Genomic DNA, 21,580 nt, shown 5'->3' on the forward strand with positions numbered 1-21,580 from the left:
GTTTGTTTTCTCTTTGTAGCGGTGGCAGGAAGTCTCTTCTTACAACATAAATGAAAACAAGGGCTGTTTGAAAAAAAAAAAAAAAAGAGGCAGCTGTCCAACTGCTGGGCGCTGTGGCTGGTGTGCAAGGGACAGTGGCCTGTGTTAACTGGCTCTGACCAAACATGTCGTGTTCAAGCCACAAAGTCCTGAAAGGAAATGAGATAATCTGACTGTACACAGAGATATTGTGTGTGTGTGTGTGTGTGTGTGTGTGTGTGTGTGTGTGTGTCAGAGTCTCAGGTATCTTAGGCCTCCAGTTTGGTATATAGCCTGGGATGGCCTTGAACTCCTGACCCTCCTGCTTCCACATGGTTCCTGAGTGTTGAGATTCCTCCAGGTGTGCGCCACCACAGCTGCTGTATTTGGTACTGGGGACTGAGCCTAGGGGTTCACGTATAGCAGGGTGTCTACCTCTGAACTACATCCCCAGACTGGAGAACCTTTTTATTTATCTTACAATTTCTAACTTTGTGTCTGTATCACCAACTGTGTGCCGAGGTCTTCAGAGGCCAGAAGACAGCATCAGGTTCCTGAGCTGGAGTTAGAGAAGCTATGAGCCACCTGGTGGTTACTGGGATTGAACCCAGGTCCTCGGAGACAGCAGGAAGTGCTGAGCGCCTTTCCAGCCCTGGGCTGGGAACTTTCATGCTGCCTTGATCTCTGTCTTCACTGAATTTGAGAGGGGAGAGCTGGAACGGTTTGACGCCCAGGTGCCAACCCCTCTGGTGCCTCTCAGAGACTAGCCCTTGTTACCCTTTCTGAGGAAGAGGCAGAGGCAACAGCACCTTGTTCGTGGCAGGGTCTGGCAGGCCGTGGCCTTGTGGGCAGTCTGTGGCTTGCCTGGGGTAGGTTGTGGTGATGCTCCCCTCAGCAGTACTGATGCTCAGGGTTTGGTAGTCGCTGCCCGTTTATCATGGAGTGTGCCAGGCTCCACCCGCTGGATGCCTGCAGTGCCTCACCCCTGCAACTGTGACAGCCAGCATTGTTCCCAGGCTTTGTTAAATGGCTCTTAATGGGCCAGAGTCACCCTGAGCTCATGAAGCCAGCACTCCCTTTGAGTGTCCCTGTTCGTGGTGTTCTTTGAAAGTGTCTCATCCTGTCTTCAAACCAAAGCAGACCTTGTGGACCCTGGACTCAATATCTGGCCCATTGTTTTCCACTGCGGGGTCAGCTTTTTAAATTTTTTGTTTTTGTTTGTTTGTTTTTTGAGATAGGGTTTCTCTGTGTAGCCTTGGCTATTCTGGACTCACTTTGTAGACCAGGCTGGTCTTGAATTCAGTGATCTACCTGCATCTGCCTCTTGAGTACTGGGATTAAAGGTGTGTGCCACCACATCTGGCCCAGCTTTTTTTTTTTCTTTTTTAAATTTATTTATTATATATACAGTGTTCTACCTGCATATAACTCCTGTAGGCCAGAAGAGGGCACCAGATCTCATTATGGATAGTTGTAAGCCATCACGTGGTTGCTGGGAATTGAACTCAGGACCTTTGGAAGAATAGCCAGTGTTTTTAACCTCTGAGCCTCCATGGCCCAGCTTTTTAATTTAGAATTGGAAGGCGCTTCTTATTCTGCTTCGTTGTTGAGGCCAGCTCTGTACTCTGAGCCGCACCCCGGGTCTCTTCTTACTTTTTATTTTAACGCAGGGTCTCTCTACATTGCCTTAAGCTTGCTTTGTAGATGAGGCTAGTTTTGAACTTGGGATCCTTCTGCTTCAGCCTCCAGAGTAGCGGGATGACGGGCTTGTGCTTGCAGGTCTGACGCTGAGGTGAGTTGAACTATTAGAAGGGTGTGCTTGAGAGGTGCTATGGACTGTATTATACTCTCCACCCCCAGATTCCTATAAGGCCATTAAGACAAAATATGAGCCGGGCGTGGTGGTGCACACCTTTAATCCCAGCACTTGGGAGGCAGAGGCAGACAGATCGCTGTGAGTTTGAGGCTAGCCTGGTCTATAAACTGAGTTTAGGATAGCCAAGATAACACAGGGGAACCTTGTCTTGAAAAACAAAAACAAAAACAAGAACAAAAGAAAAACAAAAAAAAGAACAACAACAAAAAAGATAAAGCTTGTACAAATAAGGCAAAAATAAAGCAGAACACAGGCTGTTGAGATGGCTCAGTGGGTAAAAGTGAGTCTAAGGACCTAAATTAAATCCCAGACATGGGAAAGGAGAGAATGGCGTCCAGAGCTGTCACCTGACCTCCGTCTGTGCACTGTGGCAAGCAGATGGCTGTACACATGCTCCCATAGATAACTACATACAAATGTAATAAAGACCGGATGAGAGGGCACACGCCTTTAATCCCAGCACTCGGGAAGCAGAGGCAGGCGGATCTCTGCGAGTTCGAGGCCAGCCTGGTTTACAAAGTGAGTCCAGTACAGTCAAGGCGACACAGAGAAACCCTGTCTTGAAAAACCAAAAAACCAAACCAAACCAAAGGTAATACAGATAGAGCAAGATAGTTAGGGTGGCCTAGATGCAGTGGGGACACCGGCAATACATGAGGAATTGCAGTAGAAGGGCCCAGCCACCTGAAAACCACAGAGAGGGGCCCCAGATGAAGCCAAATGGCAGCTACCTTGATCTTAGATTCACGCCAGCATAATTGGGCAAAATTAGATTTTTATTGTCTAATGTCTGAACTTAAGATCCTTTGTAACACCAACACAAACATCATATAGTACCTACTGGTTGCAGTGTTGGCAGGGAGTTCTACCTCACTGTCACTAATAAAACTTCACTTTAAACTGATGCTGCTGTCTTCAGTCCAGCTTTAAGAACTTCCTACAAGCATGGTAAAGGGGCTGGTGAGATGGCTCAGCAGGTGAAGGTGCTTGCTGCCAAGCCTCATGGTTTGAGTTTGATTCCCCAGGTCCCTTACGGTGGTAGGAGAGAATCGACTTCCTCAGGTTGTCCTCTGATCGAGTGTGTGAAATGGCCTGTCCCCCCCCCGCAACTCACGTAAACGAGTAAAAACGTAATGAGCTTCTAATCGTAGTGCTTCTTCCTCCTGAGTGCTGGGGTCCTTAGATGCACGGCTCCACTCTGGACATGGATCCTAGTGCCTTGTGCGTGCTGGACAAGTGTCCTGCCCACTGAGCTACACCCTCAGCCCAAGCTTGTACCTCTCTGTGCTACCCAGGAGGCTGAGCTGGTAACACTCGTAAACTCCATATTCTCAGAAATGGTGTCTGTGTTCAGGGTTAGTATTGATCTGCACCCCCATGAGTAATGCTGATGTTAATGAAAGATAAAGTAGAAAATATTTAAATTTTTATTCTCAGCTTTAATTTTTATGTATTTTTTAGTTGGTGAAGCTGTTCCATATTCTGAGTGCATGTGTGTCTGTGTACCACATGTGTGAAGTGCCCACAGAGGACAGAGGAGGGAGGCAGATCCTCTGGAGATGGAGTTACAGATGTTTGTGAGCCACTGTGTAGGTGTTAGGATCTGAACTCTGGTCCTTGGCAAGAACGGCAAGTGCTCTTGACATCTGGGCCATCTCTCTGGGCCCTATTCTCACCCTTTAAAATGAAATCATTGACTTAGAACATACCTTAGCTTTCTGTCGTTGTTTTGTTTTGTTTTTGAGACAGGGTTTCTGTGTGCAGCTCTGCCTGTCCTGGAACTTACTCTGTAGTCCAGGCTGGCCTCGAACTCAGAGATACACTTACCTCTGTCTCCTGAGGGCTGGGATTAAAGGCATGTGACATCATCGCCTGGTCACACTTGCTTTTATACAGTTAGCCTTTAAATTAAAAACAAAACAAAACAAAAAAACCAGTTGTAGTGGTGCACTTCTTTAATCCTAGCACTGGGGAGGCAGAGGCAGGTGTTCTCCATGAATTCGAGGGCATGAATTCCTGGTCTACATAGGTCAAGGACAGCCAAGTGTATATAGTAAGATCCTGTCTCAAAAGCAAAACAATAAAGATGCATGCATAATGAATAAACACATTCATAAGCACACACTGCACACATGCCTCTTCATACACACAGAGAAGTACAGAAACAGCACTTGCCTAGCATGTGGGAGATACTGGATTCAGCCCTCAGTATCACAAACAAAAGCCCCAAGCCGAGATGTGATAGCAGCAAACACAGAAAGCTGAAGTAGAGACAGACACGTGGCAATGGAGTGGCAGTGGAGGCCTCATAGTGGCTGATGATGAGCCAGCATTTCAACTTTGTTTATGGGACAGGATGTTACTCCATATTCTAGGCTGGCCTTGAAAATATGGTAATCCTCCTGCCTCTTCCTCCTGAGGACTGGGATTCCGGACATGAGCCACCACATCCTGCCGCAAATGCCTCCTTACCACCCCTCCCCCCCCCCCCACCTAAGCCAGTCTTGCTTTGTAGCCCTGGCTGGCCTCAAAATTGCCTCTGTCTTGAATGGCTGGATTACAGATGCACACATCAGGCCTGGCACAGATATAATTTTAAAAGGCGTTGTAGAGGCTGTTGGGTATGCCCCAGTGGTAGAGCATGTCGTTAGGTAGGACCAGGCCTAGTTGCAGCCCTAGGACTGAAAAGAAAAAAAAAAAAAAAAAAGAGCAAAAAAGGCCCATGTTTCTAGTTTGTGGAAGAAGAACATTGCATTTTCCCAGACTGTTTCCAGCTTTGGTTCTGAACTCTGTGGTCCAAAGCACAGTGACAACTGAGACAAAGTGAGGAAGAGCTGGAGAGAGAGGCCTCTCATGTCTGGGTAAGCCAGCCCAGCCCAGGGACACTCCATGGTTCTCACACAAGGACAGCCCTGCAAACACTCACCCAAAAGCCAATCGAAATTTATAGCATAGCACACAGACTAAAAATACCCAGTGACTCAAGCATTCATGCACTCCGTAAATATTTACTGTGCACCAACTCCATGGCTGCCGGCTTCAGTGCTGGGGACACCAGAGGCAGACACCTGGCAGCAGCAGCTTGTGTGCACGGGGACACACAGCATGGCCAAGGAAGGCTCAGGTGAACTTGGAGTCTTAGGTGCCAGCCCCTTGCCCTGTGTGGGTAAGGCTCATCTGGGGAGTCATGTGTGGTCCTGATGCAGGGCGCCCCAGGAAAACAAGCTTGTAGAGCTTGAAGAACCAGCCCAGGAGCTGGAGAGATGGCTCAGCTGTTAAGAGCTCTGACTGTTCTTCCAGAAGACCTGTGTTCAAATCCCAGCCCCCACATGGCAGCTGACACAACTGTCTGTAGTCCCAGAATCTGACACCTTCACACAGACATATATGCAGGCAAGCCACTAGTGTAGATCAAAAAACAAAAAGATAAAAACAAAAAGAAAACAAGCCTAGGCCAGGTGTGGTGGCACACACCTTTAATCCTAGCACTTGGGAGGCAGAGGCAGATGGATTGCTGTGAGTTTCTAGGCCAGCCTGGTCTACAAAGTGAATTCAGGAAAGCCAAGGCTACCCAGAGAAACCCTGTCTTAAAAAAAAAACAAACAACAACAACAACAAAAAAAAAAAACAAAAAAAAAAGAAAGAAAGAAAGAAAAGAAAACCAGCCTGGTCACTCAGCATTTGCCCTGAGGCTTCTGGTCCTTTCTGTTTGCTTTCTCCTCCTTTCATTTTCCTGCCCTCCACCCCCACACTTGTTTGAGGTCATCAGCCTCATGACCCTGGGCCATGGATCACAGACTGAGCCCACACCTGCCTGATGGCTGAAGCTCCTTCATTCCCACCCCAGCTGGCCTTTGTAGCATAACCAGGATTTCCCAGCAGTTGATAACCTATGGCTGAGCCTTGGGGACATAGTCATTAGTGTCCCATCTGAATGCCCTGGGTGCTAGAATGAGTGTCCATGGGACCAGGGCCTTGGTCACAGAGACCCCTGCATGGTAAAACCACAGAGGGGCGGGCTGTGGGACCAGGAAGACCTTGTACAGCCCAGGACTGCAGTGAGAACCCCCACGTCTGGGGTCCCCGTGGGATGTTTGCACTGAGGCCGGCCTCACTTTGTGCATATCTCATAGGACCCTAGATTACAGCTATGGGCCATCTCACCCAGCTCTCCAGTGGGATTTTACAAGCAGCAGCCCTTCCCACTGAGTATTAAAGTGATGCTTCCTGTTATAGAGGAGTTAATGATACAGTGCATAGATGGCATCACCTTTACCTCCTCGTGGTGCTAGGGTCGGAATCCAGGGCCTTCGCATATGCTACGAAAGTGCCCCCCTCCCCCGCCCTGTGCCCCCCTCCCCCTGCCCCCAGAGTTATACCACGCTCAACCTTTAAAAAAATCTGTGTGTGCACAAAAAGGTACTTGACAACATTGTTCATCAGGGAAATGCAAATAAGAAACCAACCAACAAAAGAACGGCTGGAATCATAAAGTCTGACGTTCACAAGTGTTGGCAAGGGTCTTGGTCAGTTTTCCATTGCTGTGATCAGATGTCTGAGAAAATAATTCACAGGAAGGCTTTATTTGAGCTCATGGTCTCAGGGGGCAGGAGTTGAGGGGGGGCCTGAGAGGAGCTGGAGGGGAAGACTGAGACTGAGGTAAATATGACAGAAATACATTGTGTGGATGTGTGAAATTATTAAAGAATAAAAAAAAAAATCTGTGTGTGGTGGTGGAGGACTGGAGAGGGCTTTGGCTCCTGAGAGATGGATTTGCAGGAGTTTGTGAGCTGAGGGTGTGCATGCTTCACTTAGGTTTGTTTCCCTCCGAGGAAATAGCTAGCTAGTCAGTAAATTGCTTCCAGCTTGTTTTTACTATTGTAAATTACAATTTTTGTATCGCAGATATCTTGATAAACTTTATGCATTTTAAAAATGTATACGTATTATGCTAGATGCAGTGGCACAAGGCTTCAGTCCTGGTGCTCGGGAGGCAGAGCGGCAGCACACCACAGTGCACATGTGGAGGTCAGAGGACATCTTTATGGAGCTGGTGTTGTTTCTACCGACGTGGGGTTTTGTGGACTGGACAAACTTGGTGGCAAAAGCCTGCACTTGATTAGCTATCTTGGAGAACACTGTTTTCGGAGGAGTTTATTGACCACATTCCCAAGTTATTAGATGCTCAACAGGTCTGACCGCATTGTATTATGTGGGTTTCTGGAAGGTTCTGTAAAAGCCTGAATTTCTTCATGTTTGTTGTAAATGCTCTGTAGTCCTACAGGGTGAGTTTACTTTATGGCCTGTTGAGCAGTTACTTATGAGTCTGTGGCCATTCAGTGTTTGTCAAATGAGTAAAACTTTTTTTTTTTTCGAGACAGGGTCTCTCTGTGTAGCCTTGGCTATCCTGGACTCACTTTGTACATCAGGCTGGCCTCAAACTCACAGCGATTCTTCTGCCTCTGTCTCCCGAGTGCTGGGATTAAAGGTGTGCGCCACCATGCCTGGCTCAAATGAGTAAAAGTTAAGTAAGCTTAGTCCAGTCTTTTTGAAATAGGGTCTCACTATGTAGCCCAGGTTGGTCCCAAAGTTGTATCAGCTGGGATGACAGGCATGGGTAACAGTTTGTCACCTCAAGCAACTGTGGGTGAGAGGGCCTGGTGCAGCCATGCCTAGCTTCCCTGAAAATGGGGGTTTATAGCGTAGTTGGAGTCCAGGGGTTTTCTCCCTGCTGAAGGTGCCTGAACGCTAAACTGGCCTCATGCTCAAGGCCTTCCTGGCTTGACTCCTGGGTCAGCCTCCCTTCTGGAACAGAGGTAATATCTCTATGTCCTTTATTTTGTTTTGGAATGCAACGTGCAGCCAAAGTTGACCTACAACTCCTGAAAGTCCTGCCTCATTCTCCTAAGTGCTGGGGTTATGGCATGCACCACCACCTGACTGCACAGGGCTTTGGCAGACTTTCCTAATGGCTTCTCTGTGCCAGAGCCCCGCCCACATTGCAGCCATGCTGGGGCAGTGGCTTGCTGCTGGTCTCCATGGGAACAGGGAAAGGGAGATGAAAGTTCATAGTGGCGGTTCCCCAAGGCCTGACTAGCTTCAGAGACTGCGTAATCAAACAGGACTGTGTGGCTCACATTTGGACTGTGCTGCTTATGCCCATGAGCTGGAGCAAGTGATGCCCTCCCTGAAAACTGGCCGAAGTCAGGACCACTCAAGTGCTCTGTTGTTTGAGATTTTCATTTTACTTAAAAAAAGAAAGAGAAATTTCTAGTATGTGAGTGAGTGTTTTGCCTTCATCTGTGCATGTGTATCGCATGCCTGGTGTCCAGGAGAGTGTCAGATCCCTGGGAGCTGGAGCTACAGAGGGCTGTGAGCTGTCCGAAGACGGGGCTAGTCATTGAACTCTGGTCCCTTACAACAGCTGTAGGCACTGTGAAGCACTGAGCCATTTCTCCAGCCCCAGCTTGTTTTTTTGTTTGGTTTTGTTTTCTGTCTGTCTGTCTGTCTGTCTGTCTGTTTATTCATTCATTCACTTTACATCTTGATCTCAGCCCCCACCACTCCCTCCCTCCCTCCCTCCTCTCCTCCCAGTCCCATCTTCACCCCCTCCCCCATTTCCCCTCTACTTCTCCTCAGAGAAGGGGAGGCCCTGCATGGGTACTCACCCACCTTGGAATATCAAGTCCCAGCAGTACTAAGTGCATCCTCTCCCACTGAGGCCAGACAAGGCGGTGCACCCAGGGGAAAGGGATCCAAAGGCAGGCAGCAGAGTCAGAGACGGCCGCCGCTCCAGTTGTTAGGGGACCCACATGATGACCAAGTTGCACATCTGCTACATATGTTTAGGAGGCCTGTGTCTAGCTAATTCACCTTCCTTCCTCCCTCCCTCTCTCCCTCCCTCCCTCCCTCCCTTCCTTCCTTCTTTCCGAGATAGGATTTTTCTGTGTAACCTTGGCTGTCCTGGACTCACTCTGTAGTCCAAGTCTAGGCTGGCCTTGAACTCACAGAGATCCGCCTGCCTCTGGCTCCCGAGAGCTGAGATTACAGGTGTGCGCCACCACGGCTTGGCCCATGCATGTTCTTCTTTGGTGATTCAGTCCCTGTGAGCCTCCATGGGCCCAGGCTGGTGTACTCTGTAGGGCTTGTGGTGTCTTTAACCCCTCCAGCTCCCTCAGTCCTCCCCGCCCACGCTCTTCCACAAGACTCCCAGACCTCACATAAAACCAGATACAGTAAATCTTAATAGAAGAGAAAGTGAGGAAGAGCCTTGAACACACTGGCACAGGAAACAACTTCCTGAACAGAACACCAACAGCTCAGGCTCTAAGGTCAATAATTAATAAATGGGGCCTCCGAAACTGAAAAGCTTCGGCAAGGCAAAGGACACTGTCAGTAGGACAAAGCAGCAGCCTTCAGAATGGGAAAAGAGCTGGGCGTGGTGGTGCATGCCTTTAATCCCAGCACTCAAGAGGCAGAGGCAGGTGGATTGCTGTGAGTTCGAGGCCAGCCTGGTCTACAAAATGAGTCCAGGATGTCAAGGCTACACAGAGAAACCCTGTCTCAAAAAAAAAACAAACACAAAAACAGAATGGGAAAAGATCTTCACTAACCCTACATCCGACAGAGGGCTAGTATCCAAAATATACAAAAAACTTAAGAAATTAAACACCAATAAACCTAATAACCCAATTAAAAATTGGGATACAGAGTTAAATGGAGAATTCTCAACAGGGGAATCTCTAATGGCTGAGAAACACTTAAAGAAATACTCAACATCCTTAGTCATCAGGAAAATGCAAATCAAAGTGACTCTGAGATTCCACCTCACACCCATCAGAATGGCTTAGATGAAAAACTCGGGCGACTTCACCTGCTGGTGAGGATGTGGAGCAAGGGGAACACTCTTCCATTGCGGTGGGAGTGCAAACTTACACAACCACTTTGGAAATCAGTCTGGCGGTTTCTCAGAAAGTTGGGAATAGCTCTACCTTAGCTTGGCTTTTATGAGACTTGGTCTCACTATGTATCATCCCTAGCTGGCCTGGAACTCAGAGAAACCCCTGCCTCTGCCTCCTGGGTTAGAATTCAATCTTGTGTCATCACACCCGGTCGTTCTGTGTTTCATTTTGTTTTGTTTTTGAGACATGATTTCACTGTGTAGTCCAGCCTAACCTTGAGTTTGTAGTAATCCTCCTGCCTCAGCCTTCCAGTGCTGGTATTACAGGAAGCTGCTCATTGTTTCGAAGAAGGAGTGAGTGACAGTGAGTAGCGCCCATGGGCCTTGAAACTTGGTGCTTGGGGATATACAGAGGTAGGTGTCAGGCACTGTGGGGCCCTGGGGGTGGGGTGGGTGGGGGGAGAGAGTGGGGCAGGGCTGCTGCTGCATAGTCACTGGCGTGTGGCCTGCCTCTGTCCTGGTTCCTTCCAGAGTTGTCAGTCTAGGCGCTCAGGGGCGACACTCCACAGTGGGATGACATGGCAGAACTCAGGACCACAGCCTATCTCTCCTTCCCATTTTGGATTTTCTGTGAGATAGTTTTTCATGGGCAAGAGGGGTTGGCTGGAAGCCGCGCATGGCCGCTTGGAAGCTGGAGGACTCACTGGTGTGCATGGGGCCCGCACTCACTGAATGTGCAGACTGTGTTATAACTGTCGGTTTTGGTGTCCGGGAGTAAATGGATTTTCATTTTAGTTGTTTTGAGGCAGAGTCATGTGTAGCCTATGCTAGCCTTGAACTTACTGTGTAGCCTAGGCTGCCTTAAACTCTTGAATCCTCCTGCCTCTGTTGCCCACATGCTGGGATCACAGTCATGCGCCAGTACACTTGGTACTTTGTAGGTCGCCGCTGTGCCTAGTGCCTGCTGTGGGCTGCATGCTACACCTGTTTTACAGCCTATGACCAAATGGCCTAGATCAGAGGAAGTGCAGGCAGTGAGGAAGCAGTGCTCGGTGACTGTGGCATGGGAAAAGCCTGGGAGAGTTAATCATGAACACAGGCAGGACACACATAGCTACCCGCTGCCATGGCGGAAGCCAACCACCTGTGAGCTGTGAGCGCTGCACTTTGATATTTATTTTCAGTATTAAGGGCAGAACCCAGAGCCCCATGCACACCTTGTAAGAACTCTGCCCGAGATACCGCCCAAGCTTCTTATTTATTTATTTCAAAATTAATTCATTTAAAAATGCATGCAGAAGGGCTGGAGAGATGGCTCAGTACTTGAAAGCACTGACTGCTCTTTGAGAGGACCCCGGTTCAGTCCCCAGCACCTGCACGTCAACTCACAACACAACTATCTATAACTCCAAGATCTGACACTCTCACACAGACACACATGCAGGCAAAACACCAGTGCACATAAAAATAAATTATTAAAGAAAATAAGTGCAGAAGTGTATGTGCAGAAGTATATGTGCATTTTAGCTAATGTTCCTGTCAGCCCGTGTTAGTCACTCTCCTCCTCTCAGCTCCCAACCAGCTTCTTGTGTATTTTAGAAACACTTTTTTTGTTTTTTTGAGACAGGGTTTCTCCATGTTAGCCTTGGCTATTCTGGATTGCTTTGTAGACCAGGCTAGCTTCAAACTCAGAGAGATCCACCTGCCTCTGCCTCCCAAGTGCTGGGATTAAAGGTGTGTGCCACCACGCCTGGCACCAGCTTCCCGTTTTAGAAACACTTTTAATCATTTGCTAAAAATCACATGTATTTTGGCATCTAAAAATGTACAGGTGCACACACACAATTTTCTTGTGCTGAGGTCAGAACTCCTGTCTTGGGGCTGGAGAGATGGCTCAGAGGTTAAGAGCACTGTCTATTCTTCCAGAGGTCCTGAGTTCAATTCCAACAACCACATGGTGGCCCATAATCATTTATAATGAGATCTGGTGTCCTCTTCTGGCCTGCAGGTACATCTGCAGCCAGAATACTGTATACATAATAAATAAGTTAAAAAAGAAAGAAAGAAAGAACTGTCTTGCATATACTGGGCAGGTCTATTGCCAGTAGGCAGAGCACCCAGACCCACAGCAGACTTTATTTTCTTTTCTGATAGGGTCTCTATGTAGTCTTGGTTGGCCTGGAACTCTCTCTGTAGACCAGGCTGGCCTCGAACTCACAGAGGTCCTCTTGCCTCTGCCTCCCAAGTGCTGGGATTAATGATGTGCACTACCTGGCCTGGTCTGGCTTTTTTTTTTCTTTTTTTTTTTCTTATTTTATAGTAGGGGTGTGTGTGTGTGTCTGTCTCTGTCACTCTCTGTCTGTCTGTCTGTCTCTCTCTCTGTTTGTCTGTCTGTCTGTCTCTGTCTCTCTCTCTCTCTCTCTCTCTCTCTCTCTCTCTCTCTCTCTCTCTCTCTCTCTCTCTCTCGACCTAGCCCTCCCACAAAGCTCAGGAGCCATGGAACTGTGCCCATACCTCAACTCCTTGTTCTTAAAGGGTTCTGTTTTGGCATAGAGTTTTTTGTTTGTTTGTTTTTTGAGACAGGGTTTCTCTGTGTGTACCCCTGGCTGTCCTTGGACTCACAGAGATCCACCTGGGATTAAAGGCATGTACCACCACACTCAGCTAGTTTTTACTGTTGTGGCTTGGCAGTTCCCTTAGGTGTTAAAGAGTTGCCCCAGCAGGGCTGTGGATGTAGCTTTGTCCAGGGAGTTCTTGTCTGGTCCTGAGGCCTGAGATTGGAGCTGCAGTACAACATAAATAATCCCAGTGGTTGGACAGGAGCACCAGAAGCTCCAAGCCGTTCTCAGTTACGTAGTGAGTCTGAGGCCATCTTAGAATGCATGACACCCTGCCACAAGCAAATCAAGAGTACCCAGAGCAAAAGCACTGGTGGGCTTACTCAGGAGGATCGTGAGTTCAGGTCAAGCCTGGAGACCATGAGTCAAACACACAAAGGAAAGAAAATAGAAATAGACTCACAGGCATTGAGAGCACCTGGCTTGAATCCAGGCCAGCCAAGCCCAGTCTCCGCCTGTTTCCACAGCTTCGTCAGAGACAAGCAGCAAGAGCAGAGGATGTTGGCAGGTCACAGTACTCATGGACTCCATCTGCCATGACGGTGCTGGTACCCAGCTTGTGCAGTGTGAGCAGTGAGTGAGAACATGGGCTTTTATCCTGCTTTCTGGAGGGTGCATGGGTCTAACCTCAGCGTCCTGGGGTCTGTGCGCGTCCTTCCAGGCCTCCACTAGGACGACCCTCATCCCGACTGACGGCACCAGCCTTCTGAGGAATTCTTGATTCAGACACTTCCTTCCAACACCCTCTTCCTTCCCCTCCCCTTCTTAGTCACTGCAGCATCTTTTCTCTTTTCTGCTTAGCAACCAAGATGTCTTCTTTTGTAAAAAAAAAAATTTTTTTTTGTGTGTTTACACTTATTTATTTATCTTCTGTGTAGGGCTTGTGTACATGACCGTGTAGAGGTCAGAGGACAACCTGCAGGAGTCAGTTTTCTTCTATGATGGAAGTCCAGGAGATTGAACTCAGGTCATCAGGTTTGATGGCAAGCTCCTTTACCCACTGAGCCAACTCACTGCCTCCAGGGTGATCTTTTAAAAATACACACCGGGAGGTTGGTGAGACGGCTCAGTAGTTAAGGGGGCGGGCTGGTCCAGCAGAGGACGTGGGTTCAGTTCCCAGCACCCACACAGCAGCTCATGATTAGCTGTAACTCCACTTCCAGGCCATTCAGAGTCCTCTTCTGCTCTCCTTGGACACCACATGTATGTGGCACATGGGCACCTACATACATGCAGAGAAAACACTCATACACATAAAAATAAAGGTAAAAAGAGGTTAAAATGTAAACATGGCCCTTCCAGTCTGGTGCTGTAGCTCTAGTGAGCTGTCCTGTGCATGGATTAAGACCCAGCCTTGCCCTACTGATGAGACTGTCATTTCCACCCACTGCTTCTCCTCCTCTTCCTCCCTATATCCGTTCTTTCCTCATCCCTCGTGTCGTCCCTTCCACTTCCTTCTTCTTCCTCTTTCTCCTTCTCCCTCTTCTTCCTCTTCCCCCTTTTATTTCTCCTCCTCATCCTTTCCCCTCCCCCTCCTCCCCTTCCCCTTCATTCTCCCTTCCCCTCCTTCCCTCCTCTGATCTCCTCCTCCCTTCCCTCCTCCTGCCCTCCTCCCCTCTCCTATTCCCTCCTCTCCTCCTCCCTCCCCTTCCGTTCCCCTCTCCTCCCCTCCTCCCCTCCCCCCTCTCCTCCCCTCCTCCCCTCCCCTCTCCTCCTCCCCCTCCTCCCCTTCCCCCTCCCCTTCCTCTCCCCTCCTCTGATCTCTTCTTCCTCCCTCCCCCCTCCTTCTGCCTCCCCCCTTCTTCTTCCCTTCTCCTCTCCTCTGATCTCGCCCTTCCTTTCCCCGGCATGGTGGACTGTTCCATATGGACCGGTCTTCTCTGACTGCTGCACAGGCTGTTTCTGTCCTCTGGATCTTTGTCCTGTTTCACCTGCCTGGGTTGTGTTGCTCTGCACAGTTCCAAGGCTGCCAGGCCGAGCCCTTTATTTGTTTTAACTATTTGAGGCTAGATCTCACCATTTAGCCCAGGATATCTTCACACTCCCTTCTGCCTCAGCCTCCTCAGATGCTGGCATTCTCCTGTGTGTTGACTTTGTTATGAACTCCCTCCTCCAAGCATCACAGCTGCCCTCCTCAGAGTGGCCATGGCTAGAGTCCTCTGGGATTGGGTCATTAACTGTTGATGTTTCCTCGTAGAGGGAAGGGCTGGGTAGGGTCACTAGGCTCTCACCCAAGATTCCTCCTTCATCTCCTGGCTAGTTCTGTGCAGTTTGTCCCAACCCTATATGGCCTCATAGCCTGGAAAAATGCTACTGTGTGTAGACGACAGATGGTAATTTGAGGGCATTCCATCTATGCAGCTATGTGGAAGTCAGTGTCCATACTGGGGTAACTTCTCAGTGGTGTGGCTGCTTTGGGGTCTCTCTGGCTCCTGGAAGGAGCCCTCATGTGTGCCTAGTGAAGTCACTGGCTTCCCAAGTTGGACTCTGGTGGAATGGTTTGTCGGTTCGTCATCAGTGTCCTGTAAGAATAGGAGGGAAGATCGTTCTGGAAGCAGTTGAGGCGTGGTTTGCTGTTTCCCTCCACTAGAGCACAGAGTTTGGTTGTGTTGTTTGCTGTGAGTACTCGTGGCCCAGCTGAGGATCTGGCTTGTGAGAACTCAGCATGGCCTGTACTGGGGCCACGACAAAGAATTATGCTGACCTGCCCTATACTAACCAAGCGCGCAGTAAATAGCGCTGAGCCAAAAGGCAAACTGATGTGTATTGAAAATATGCAGCGTGTTTGTTTGGAGTGGAAGCCAACTGAGCTGAGCGGCAGGACAAGCAAGTTGATTAACTGGGGTTGGACTTGGCATTGATTGTCTTTTTTGTTTTTGTTTTTGTTTTCGAGACAGGGTTTCTCTGTGTAGCCTTGGCCATCCTGGGCTCGCTTTGTAGATCAAGCTGACCTTGAACTCACATCAATCCACCTGCCTCTCTGCCTCTCAAGTGCTAGGGTTAAAGGCGTGTGCCACCATGCCCAGCTGCGTCGATTGCCTTACGCTCAGTTAAGGCAGGGCCCTTCATTTGCTGTGCCCTGGATGCTGTAGACCATGCTCCTACGACAGAACAGCTGCCCTCCATCACGTCAGCCACACCTGCAAGAGTCCACCACCATCCAGCAGCACGACCGGTTGACTTTTACCTCATAGAAGGAAGGAACTGGGAAGGTCCTGAGGCAGCCATTTGTATACTATGGCCCAGCTGCACATGGCCTCTGGGGAATGGCTGGAGTATATGCAGGCTGGGGAAGGTTAACTCCGGCGGCGGCGGCGGCGGCGGCGGCGGCGGCGGCGGCGGGGGATATATCACCTGTGCTGGGCACAGACCATTCCATGTGACTGATTTGGGGGTCCCTCATGCTCCTGCCGGAATGCCTCAGCCTAAGCAAGCCTGATAACACCCACTGGTCCCTCAGAGAGAACGCTGGTGGAGACATGCTTTTTCCTTTGTTGGGACTGCAGGAGGATGGCCCCGTTCACATATTTCTAGGGTTCTGTTTGCTAGTGGGACTGAGAAGGAAGAGTCAAGGATCTTGTTCTAGTGTTTGGTGCTCTCAGGCTCTGGAGTGTGACGTTAAGACAGGGTCTTGCCTAAGCTCAGCCTGCCCTTGAACACGCTTTGCGAGGTCTCCTGTGTGCTGGGTTACGTGTATGCTGGGCTCTACTGCAAATGTACTTTGTATCCAATGGGCTTTCTCAGTGGGTGGGTCCTTATTAGGATGAATTTGACTGGAAAAAGAAAACATTTATTCTCTTAGCCAACACCTATATAATCTTATAGACACAAGCACTGAAGTGAGTCCAAGTCTCTCACTGGCCTGGAAGTCTCTTTGTCTGGTTGATAAGGAAGCCCCAGGAGCCTGCCCGTCTCAGTTGGTGCAATCCATACCACCACACTGGGCTGTTTTTCTTTTAAAGGAAGGGTGCCGTCTGCCATGTTGGGAAAGGCATGGCCCCAGGACCGTGAGGCAGCTCATCACATTGCATCCTGGGTCCTTACTCTTTAGAGGCAAGCACCTTACTGACTAACCCATCCCCCAGCTCTGGTCCTTTGCGTTGTAGCACACATTGATGAAAGAGCCGTTTCATGCTTGAAGCTCTCAAGGCTGTTAGGAAGCCCTTTTTTTGTTTTGTTTTTGTTTTTGTTTTGTGGATAATCTCTGAAACTTTTAACCAGTCTCCTGCTGAGGAGTGGTTGGCTTTGCTTCTGGTGCTTGGCTTAACACTGGGAATGCTGCCCTGAATGTCCTGGTTCTTTGTGCAGAGACACAGACAGACAGGCAGACAGACACACACAGAGGACAGACAGACACACACTTCACGTTATTAAGGAATAACAACTTGATTACTTGATACGTGAAGCCTTTTGTCAAAGCAAAACAGAGAAAAGCCAAAACTTATAGGGACAATAAACTGAGGCTCTTTTATTTTCATCTCCCATTAGATATGTGGCACACAGTGTTTCCTACTGATTTTTGTTTTTGTTTTTTTTTTAAATTGTTACTTGTTTGTATGAGTGGCCTGAGTGTGGAGGTCGGAGAACTGCGCTCAGGGAAGTTCACTGTGGGCTCTGGGACTTGAACTCAGACCGTTGGGCTTGTGTAGCGAATGCTTTTACCCTCTTAGCCATCTCACCAGCCCTTGGATACCTCGTGAAGGATTGCTGAGGAGTGAGAATTATCAGGGATGTTCTACATGTGCTGTGATCTCCTCCCTCCCTCTGCACCTCCCTCTTTTTCCTCTTCCCTAGCTTTCTAACACTCAGGTCACATGACTTAGCCAGTGTCCCCATGTGGCCAGTGTGATGACTGCCTGAGAGCAGGTATATGGAGGGTGCCGAATCCTCCGGGCTTCCTGTGTGGCTTCTGGCCTTAGAACAACTTAGTGGCCTGCAGCAGTGACTGGCTGCAGCACCTGTCTGTATCCCAGCATGCTCCACCCAGCTGAGTTTACTGGAATGAGGATGCTATTTTTAAGAAAGAGCATTGTGTTTCATCATGGAAATTTCGAGCGGCTGAGCAGGCAGCTCGCCGGCTGGCTCCGCTTTGGGGTCCTGCCACACATGGACCCCGAGGGCTTAGCTCTTGCACCTCAGCGCCCTACCCAAACCGGACCTGCAGGAGGAAGGGGAGCAGGAGGGTCCACATCGGACCAGTCATTATGTGAGTCATGGCAGCTGTATCTGCCTGGTTTCACTTTGCCTGGTGACATCGCAGGGGCGGCAGTCTGGGAATTTCCTCCTCCCAGCCTGTGCATGCAGGACATGGAGCGAGCATCAAGCGTTGCGTGTGGTGGTTTCACTGCAGCCTTGTCAAGTCCCCTGTTTAGAAGCTCTCCTGAAGCAGATTCTCACAGTGGCTTCGCTGTGCTGGTGGAAGATCCCCCGGTGTTCTCTTGGCTTGTGTGAGGTGGCCTGGATCAGGGTGCTGGAGGGTTGCTGCCAATGACCTGTGCTTCCGGGAGAGCTGGGCTGGGAGTGGCGCTCAGGTCCTTGCGCTTGCAGCTGGCCGTTGGCCATCTCCGGGTTCTCTAGGCACAGAGGCATGCCGCTCTGCTTTGTGCCTTTAACGTTTACTAAAAAGAGAATGGTTGGGGGTGGAGAGAGCCCCACTATTTTTATATAATAGACGTGGTTGAGCAGGGGATACACAACAGGTAAAGGTCGGATCTGGCTTACGGGCTTCATTCTGCACCCCCTGTTTGCGTCTGTAACATGTACAAAAAAAAAAACCATATATATATATATATATATATATATATATATATATATATATTACCTGAAAAGCTTCCTGGCTTAAATATTTTTTTTCAAAAAGAATTTAAATAAATGCCTTTTTTGAAATAGTTTTGTGTTTCGGGGTTGCATTAGTTACACTTCTCAACGGTGTGATTAAACACCTAACAGCAGCAGCTTAGAAAGGAAAGTTTCACAGTTGGCTTCCACGCCATCGTGGTGCGTGAGGCAGCTGGTCACACTGTGCCATAGTCGGGAAGTAGAGACCAGCGGGTGCTAGTTCAGGGCTTTCTCTTCTCCGCTCTGTCTGTGAGCCCATGATGCGCGCGCCGCTGGTGCCACCCACATTTAGATGTGGGCGGTTCTTCCTAACCATAGTCGCCCAATCTGGAAACTCCCTCACGGACACACCCAAGGGCTTGTTTTCTTGGTGAGTCTTCTCAAATGGTCACAGGGACACGGCATCTTCTCCTTGGACCACTCTGCATCTTAGGTCAGTGAAGGTTGATTGTTACCCCACATTGGATGGCTGTGACCCCTGCCCTGGCCAGAACCCCTTAGAGAAAAAGCATTGTGAGGAGAGTGGACAGATGTGGGCGTGGCTTTGATGGTATGGGCGTGGCCTTCATGATGTAGGTTTGGCCTTGATGTGAATCGCTGCCCTGGGCACAAGTGGGCATGGCCTTGATGGTGTAGGCAGTGTTGATGATGTGGGTGTGACCTAGATGTGGGTATGGTTTTGATAACAAGGGTGTGGCCTTGATACAACGAGGGCATGACCTTCATCTTGTGGGTTTATCTTTCCCACAGGTGCTGTGAGTGGCTGAGATGCTGCGGTGGAGGGGAGCCCAGGCCCCGCACCGTCTGGCTGGGACACCCCGAGAAGAGGGACCAGAGGTACCCTCGAAATGTCATCAACAACCAGAAGTACAATTTCTTCACGTTTCTTCCCGGGGTATGTGCAGCCACTTTTTTTTGCCCCGCCATGACTTTATGCCACAGATCGAGTCCTAGCAGATTGTGGTCCCTGTGGTAGCTTTGTGAGCGTCCTCTCTGTGCTCTCTTCACCACTGACCCCTCATCTTTCCTGGCCGTGAGGGACTGCATCTGCAGGGGATGTCCCCATCTTTAAAAGTATGGCATTCTGGGCTGGGCAGTGGTGGTGCAAGCCCTTTAATCCCAGCACTCAGGAGGCAGAGGCAGGTGGGTGGGTCGCTGTGAGGTCCAGGACAGCCTGGTCTACAAAGCGAGTCCAGGACAGCCAAGGCTACACACAGAAACCCTGTCTCAAAAACAAACAAACAAACAAACAAAAGAGTATGGCATTCCACCTTTCCGATAGAATGACCTCCTACCAACTGGGTATTTTGGAGACAGCAGTTTAGTCAGAATAACAAGACAGATTATCAGTGGGGCTTAACTTGTTACCGTGTGCCACTGCAATGTCGGGAACTAGGCCCAAGAGGACTGGGGACTAAAAGTACAAGAGGGGAAAGTATAATCCTGCCACCTAGAGAAGGAATTTATATATTTTGCTAAATAAATGTTTCAGGAGGGCTGGGGAGATGGCTTATTATAAATACATGGAATTTAAAAATTCCATGGTAGGCATCATTTTTGGTTCTCTAATTATAGCGTAATGGTCTCTCACTAGAATCCCTTTCTGAACAGAGTTTTGAGTTGCCAGTTGTACCTCTAAGATACACAGTTTAAGGGATAGAACAGTGCTGGGCATGTGGCACACACCTTTAATCTCAACACTGGGAAAGCAGAGGCAGAGGCAGGTGGAGCTCTGTGAGTTCGAGGCCAGCCTGGTCTACATAGAGCAACCCTGTGCCCAGACATAAAACTAAAAGAGAAATAAGGCCTGGACCGGGGAGACGGCCCGGTGGTCAGGGCATTTATTGCCACGCGTTGATGACCTTAGCTCCATCCCAGAGACCCGTGTGGTGGAAGGAGAGCGCTGATTCCTGTAACGTGTCCCATGGGACAGTGGTCCTGCAGACACACACAGATGAACTCACACATAACACCCGCCTCCGAATCAGACTCTGATGTAGTGATATCCCCATGTGGTTCCCTCCTTTAATTGCTCTTGTATTCAGTTTGCTTTTTGAGACAGAGTGTCATGTACTCCAGGCCAGTCTTGAACTTCCTCTGTAGCCAAGGATGACCCTTACTTAACTTTTATTTATTTATTTATTTATTTTTAAATTTATTTATTATTTTTCTATTTATATGAGTATTCTGTTTGCATGTATGACAGAAGAGGGCACCAAACCTCATTATATAGATGGTTGTGAGCCACCGTGTGATTGCTGGGAATTGAACTCACGACCTCCTGGAAGAGCAGCCAGTGCTCTTAACCGCTGAGCCATCTCTCCAGCCCTGACTTAACTTTTAACTCTCCTGCCTCCCGTCACCTAGTGCTGATATTATAGGCATGCACCAACCACATGAGTTTATACCCTGCTGGGATTGGAACCCAGGATGTCATGTGTGTGGGAGGCGGGGTGGGGGTGAGGGCACGGGCTGGGGGCTGGGATGAGGTGGATGTCAGTGATGCTGAAGATGATGACAGACACTCTATCCACTGAAGCCACACCTCCCAGCCCCTGCAAGCGCCATTTCTGTTGCCCACATCTGCCTTCCTGGGTCACACAGAATTGTCCAAGCTTTGCGTAGAGCAGCGCGTCAGCTGTGCGCTCTGCTGGAATGCTGACCTCCCTGCGCTCCCTTCCAGGTGCTGTTCAGCCAGTTCAGGTACTTCTTCAACTTCTACTTCCTGCTTCTCGCCTGCTCCCAGTTCGTCCCCGAGATGAGACTGGGCGCCCTCTACACCTACTGGGTTCCCCTGGTGAGTAGGTCAGCCTCAAGATTTAGGTCAGGAGGTTGTTTCTGTCCCCTAGGCGTCGGGGCCTGAACAGTGGAGTGAGCCTTTTAAGGGGCATGTTGTTCCTAAGCCAGCACACTGAGCATTCCACTCTTAGCCTTCAGGCTGCAGTTCAGGGACCGTCAGGGTCAAACTGTGGCAGAGCCCGGTCAGGTGTCCCAGGCACGCATTCAGCTGTCAACTCCATCACCCCCTGTTTCAGCAGGGCCTTCCTGGCCTTGCCTTTTGTGGTGTGCTTCCAGATTTGAGTTACAGGGCGAAGACAAACTCTTGGTCCTCACAGATGTCGGTTGCTTTGCCATCTTATTTTGTCTGTCCTAAGCATCAGGAGAGTCCAACTGGCCTCAGCAGGGCTTACCGCCGTCCCCTCTCTCTGCAGGGCTTCGTGCTAGCTGTCACCATCATCCGGGAGGCGGTGGAGGAGATCCGATGCTACGTGCGTGACAAGGAGGTCAACTCCCAGGTCTATAGCAGGCTCACGTCACGAGGTCAGCCTC

At 49.4% G+C, this 21,580-nt stretch overlaps 1 protein-coding gene across 5 annotated transcripts in view; it reads left to right on the forward strand.

Annotated features, from left to right (window-relative positions):
- Positions 1–21,580, forward strand: part of ATP9A (ATPase phospholipid transporting 9A (putative)) — a 110,119-nt gene that overhangs the window by 8,831 nt on the left and 79,708 nt on the right. For 3 of the 5 annotated variants that reach the window (XM_084777927.1, XM_084777924.1, XM_084777926.1), the window contains exons 2-4: positions 19,001–19,145; positions 20,934–21,047; positions 21,463–21,571. In XM_084777927.1, the coding sequence (XP_084634053.1) occupies positions 19,001–19,145; positions 20,934–21,047; positions 21,463–21,571 (368 nt within the window). Of the gene's footprint in view, positions 1–17,461; positions 17,619–19,000; positions 19,146–20,933; positions 21,048–21,462; positions 21,572–21,580 lie in introns of those variants that run through there. The other 2 variants (XM_084777928.1, XM_084777925.1) reach the window with 2 other exon arrangements.

Source organism: Acomys minous (assembly GCF_964271855.1).
Source record: "Acomys minous genome assembly, chromosome: 3".
Classification (NCBI taxonomy): Eukaryota; Metazoa; Chordata; class Mammalia; order Rodentia; family Muridae; genus Acomys; species Acomys minous.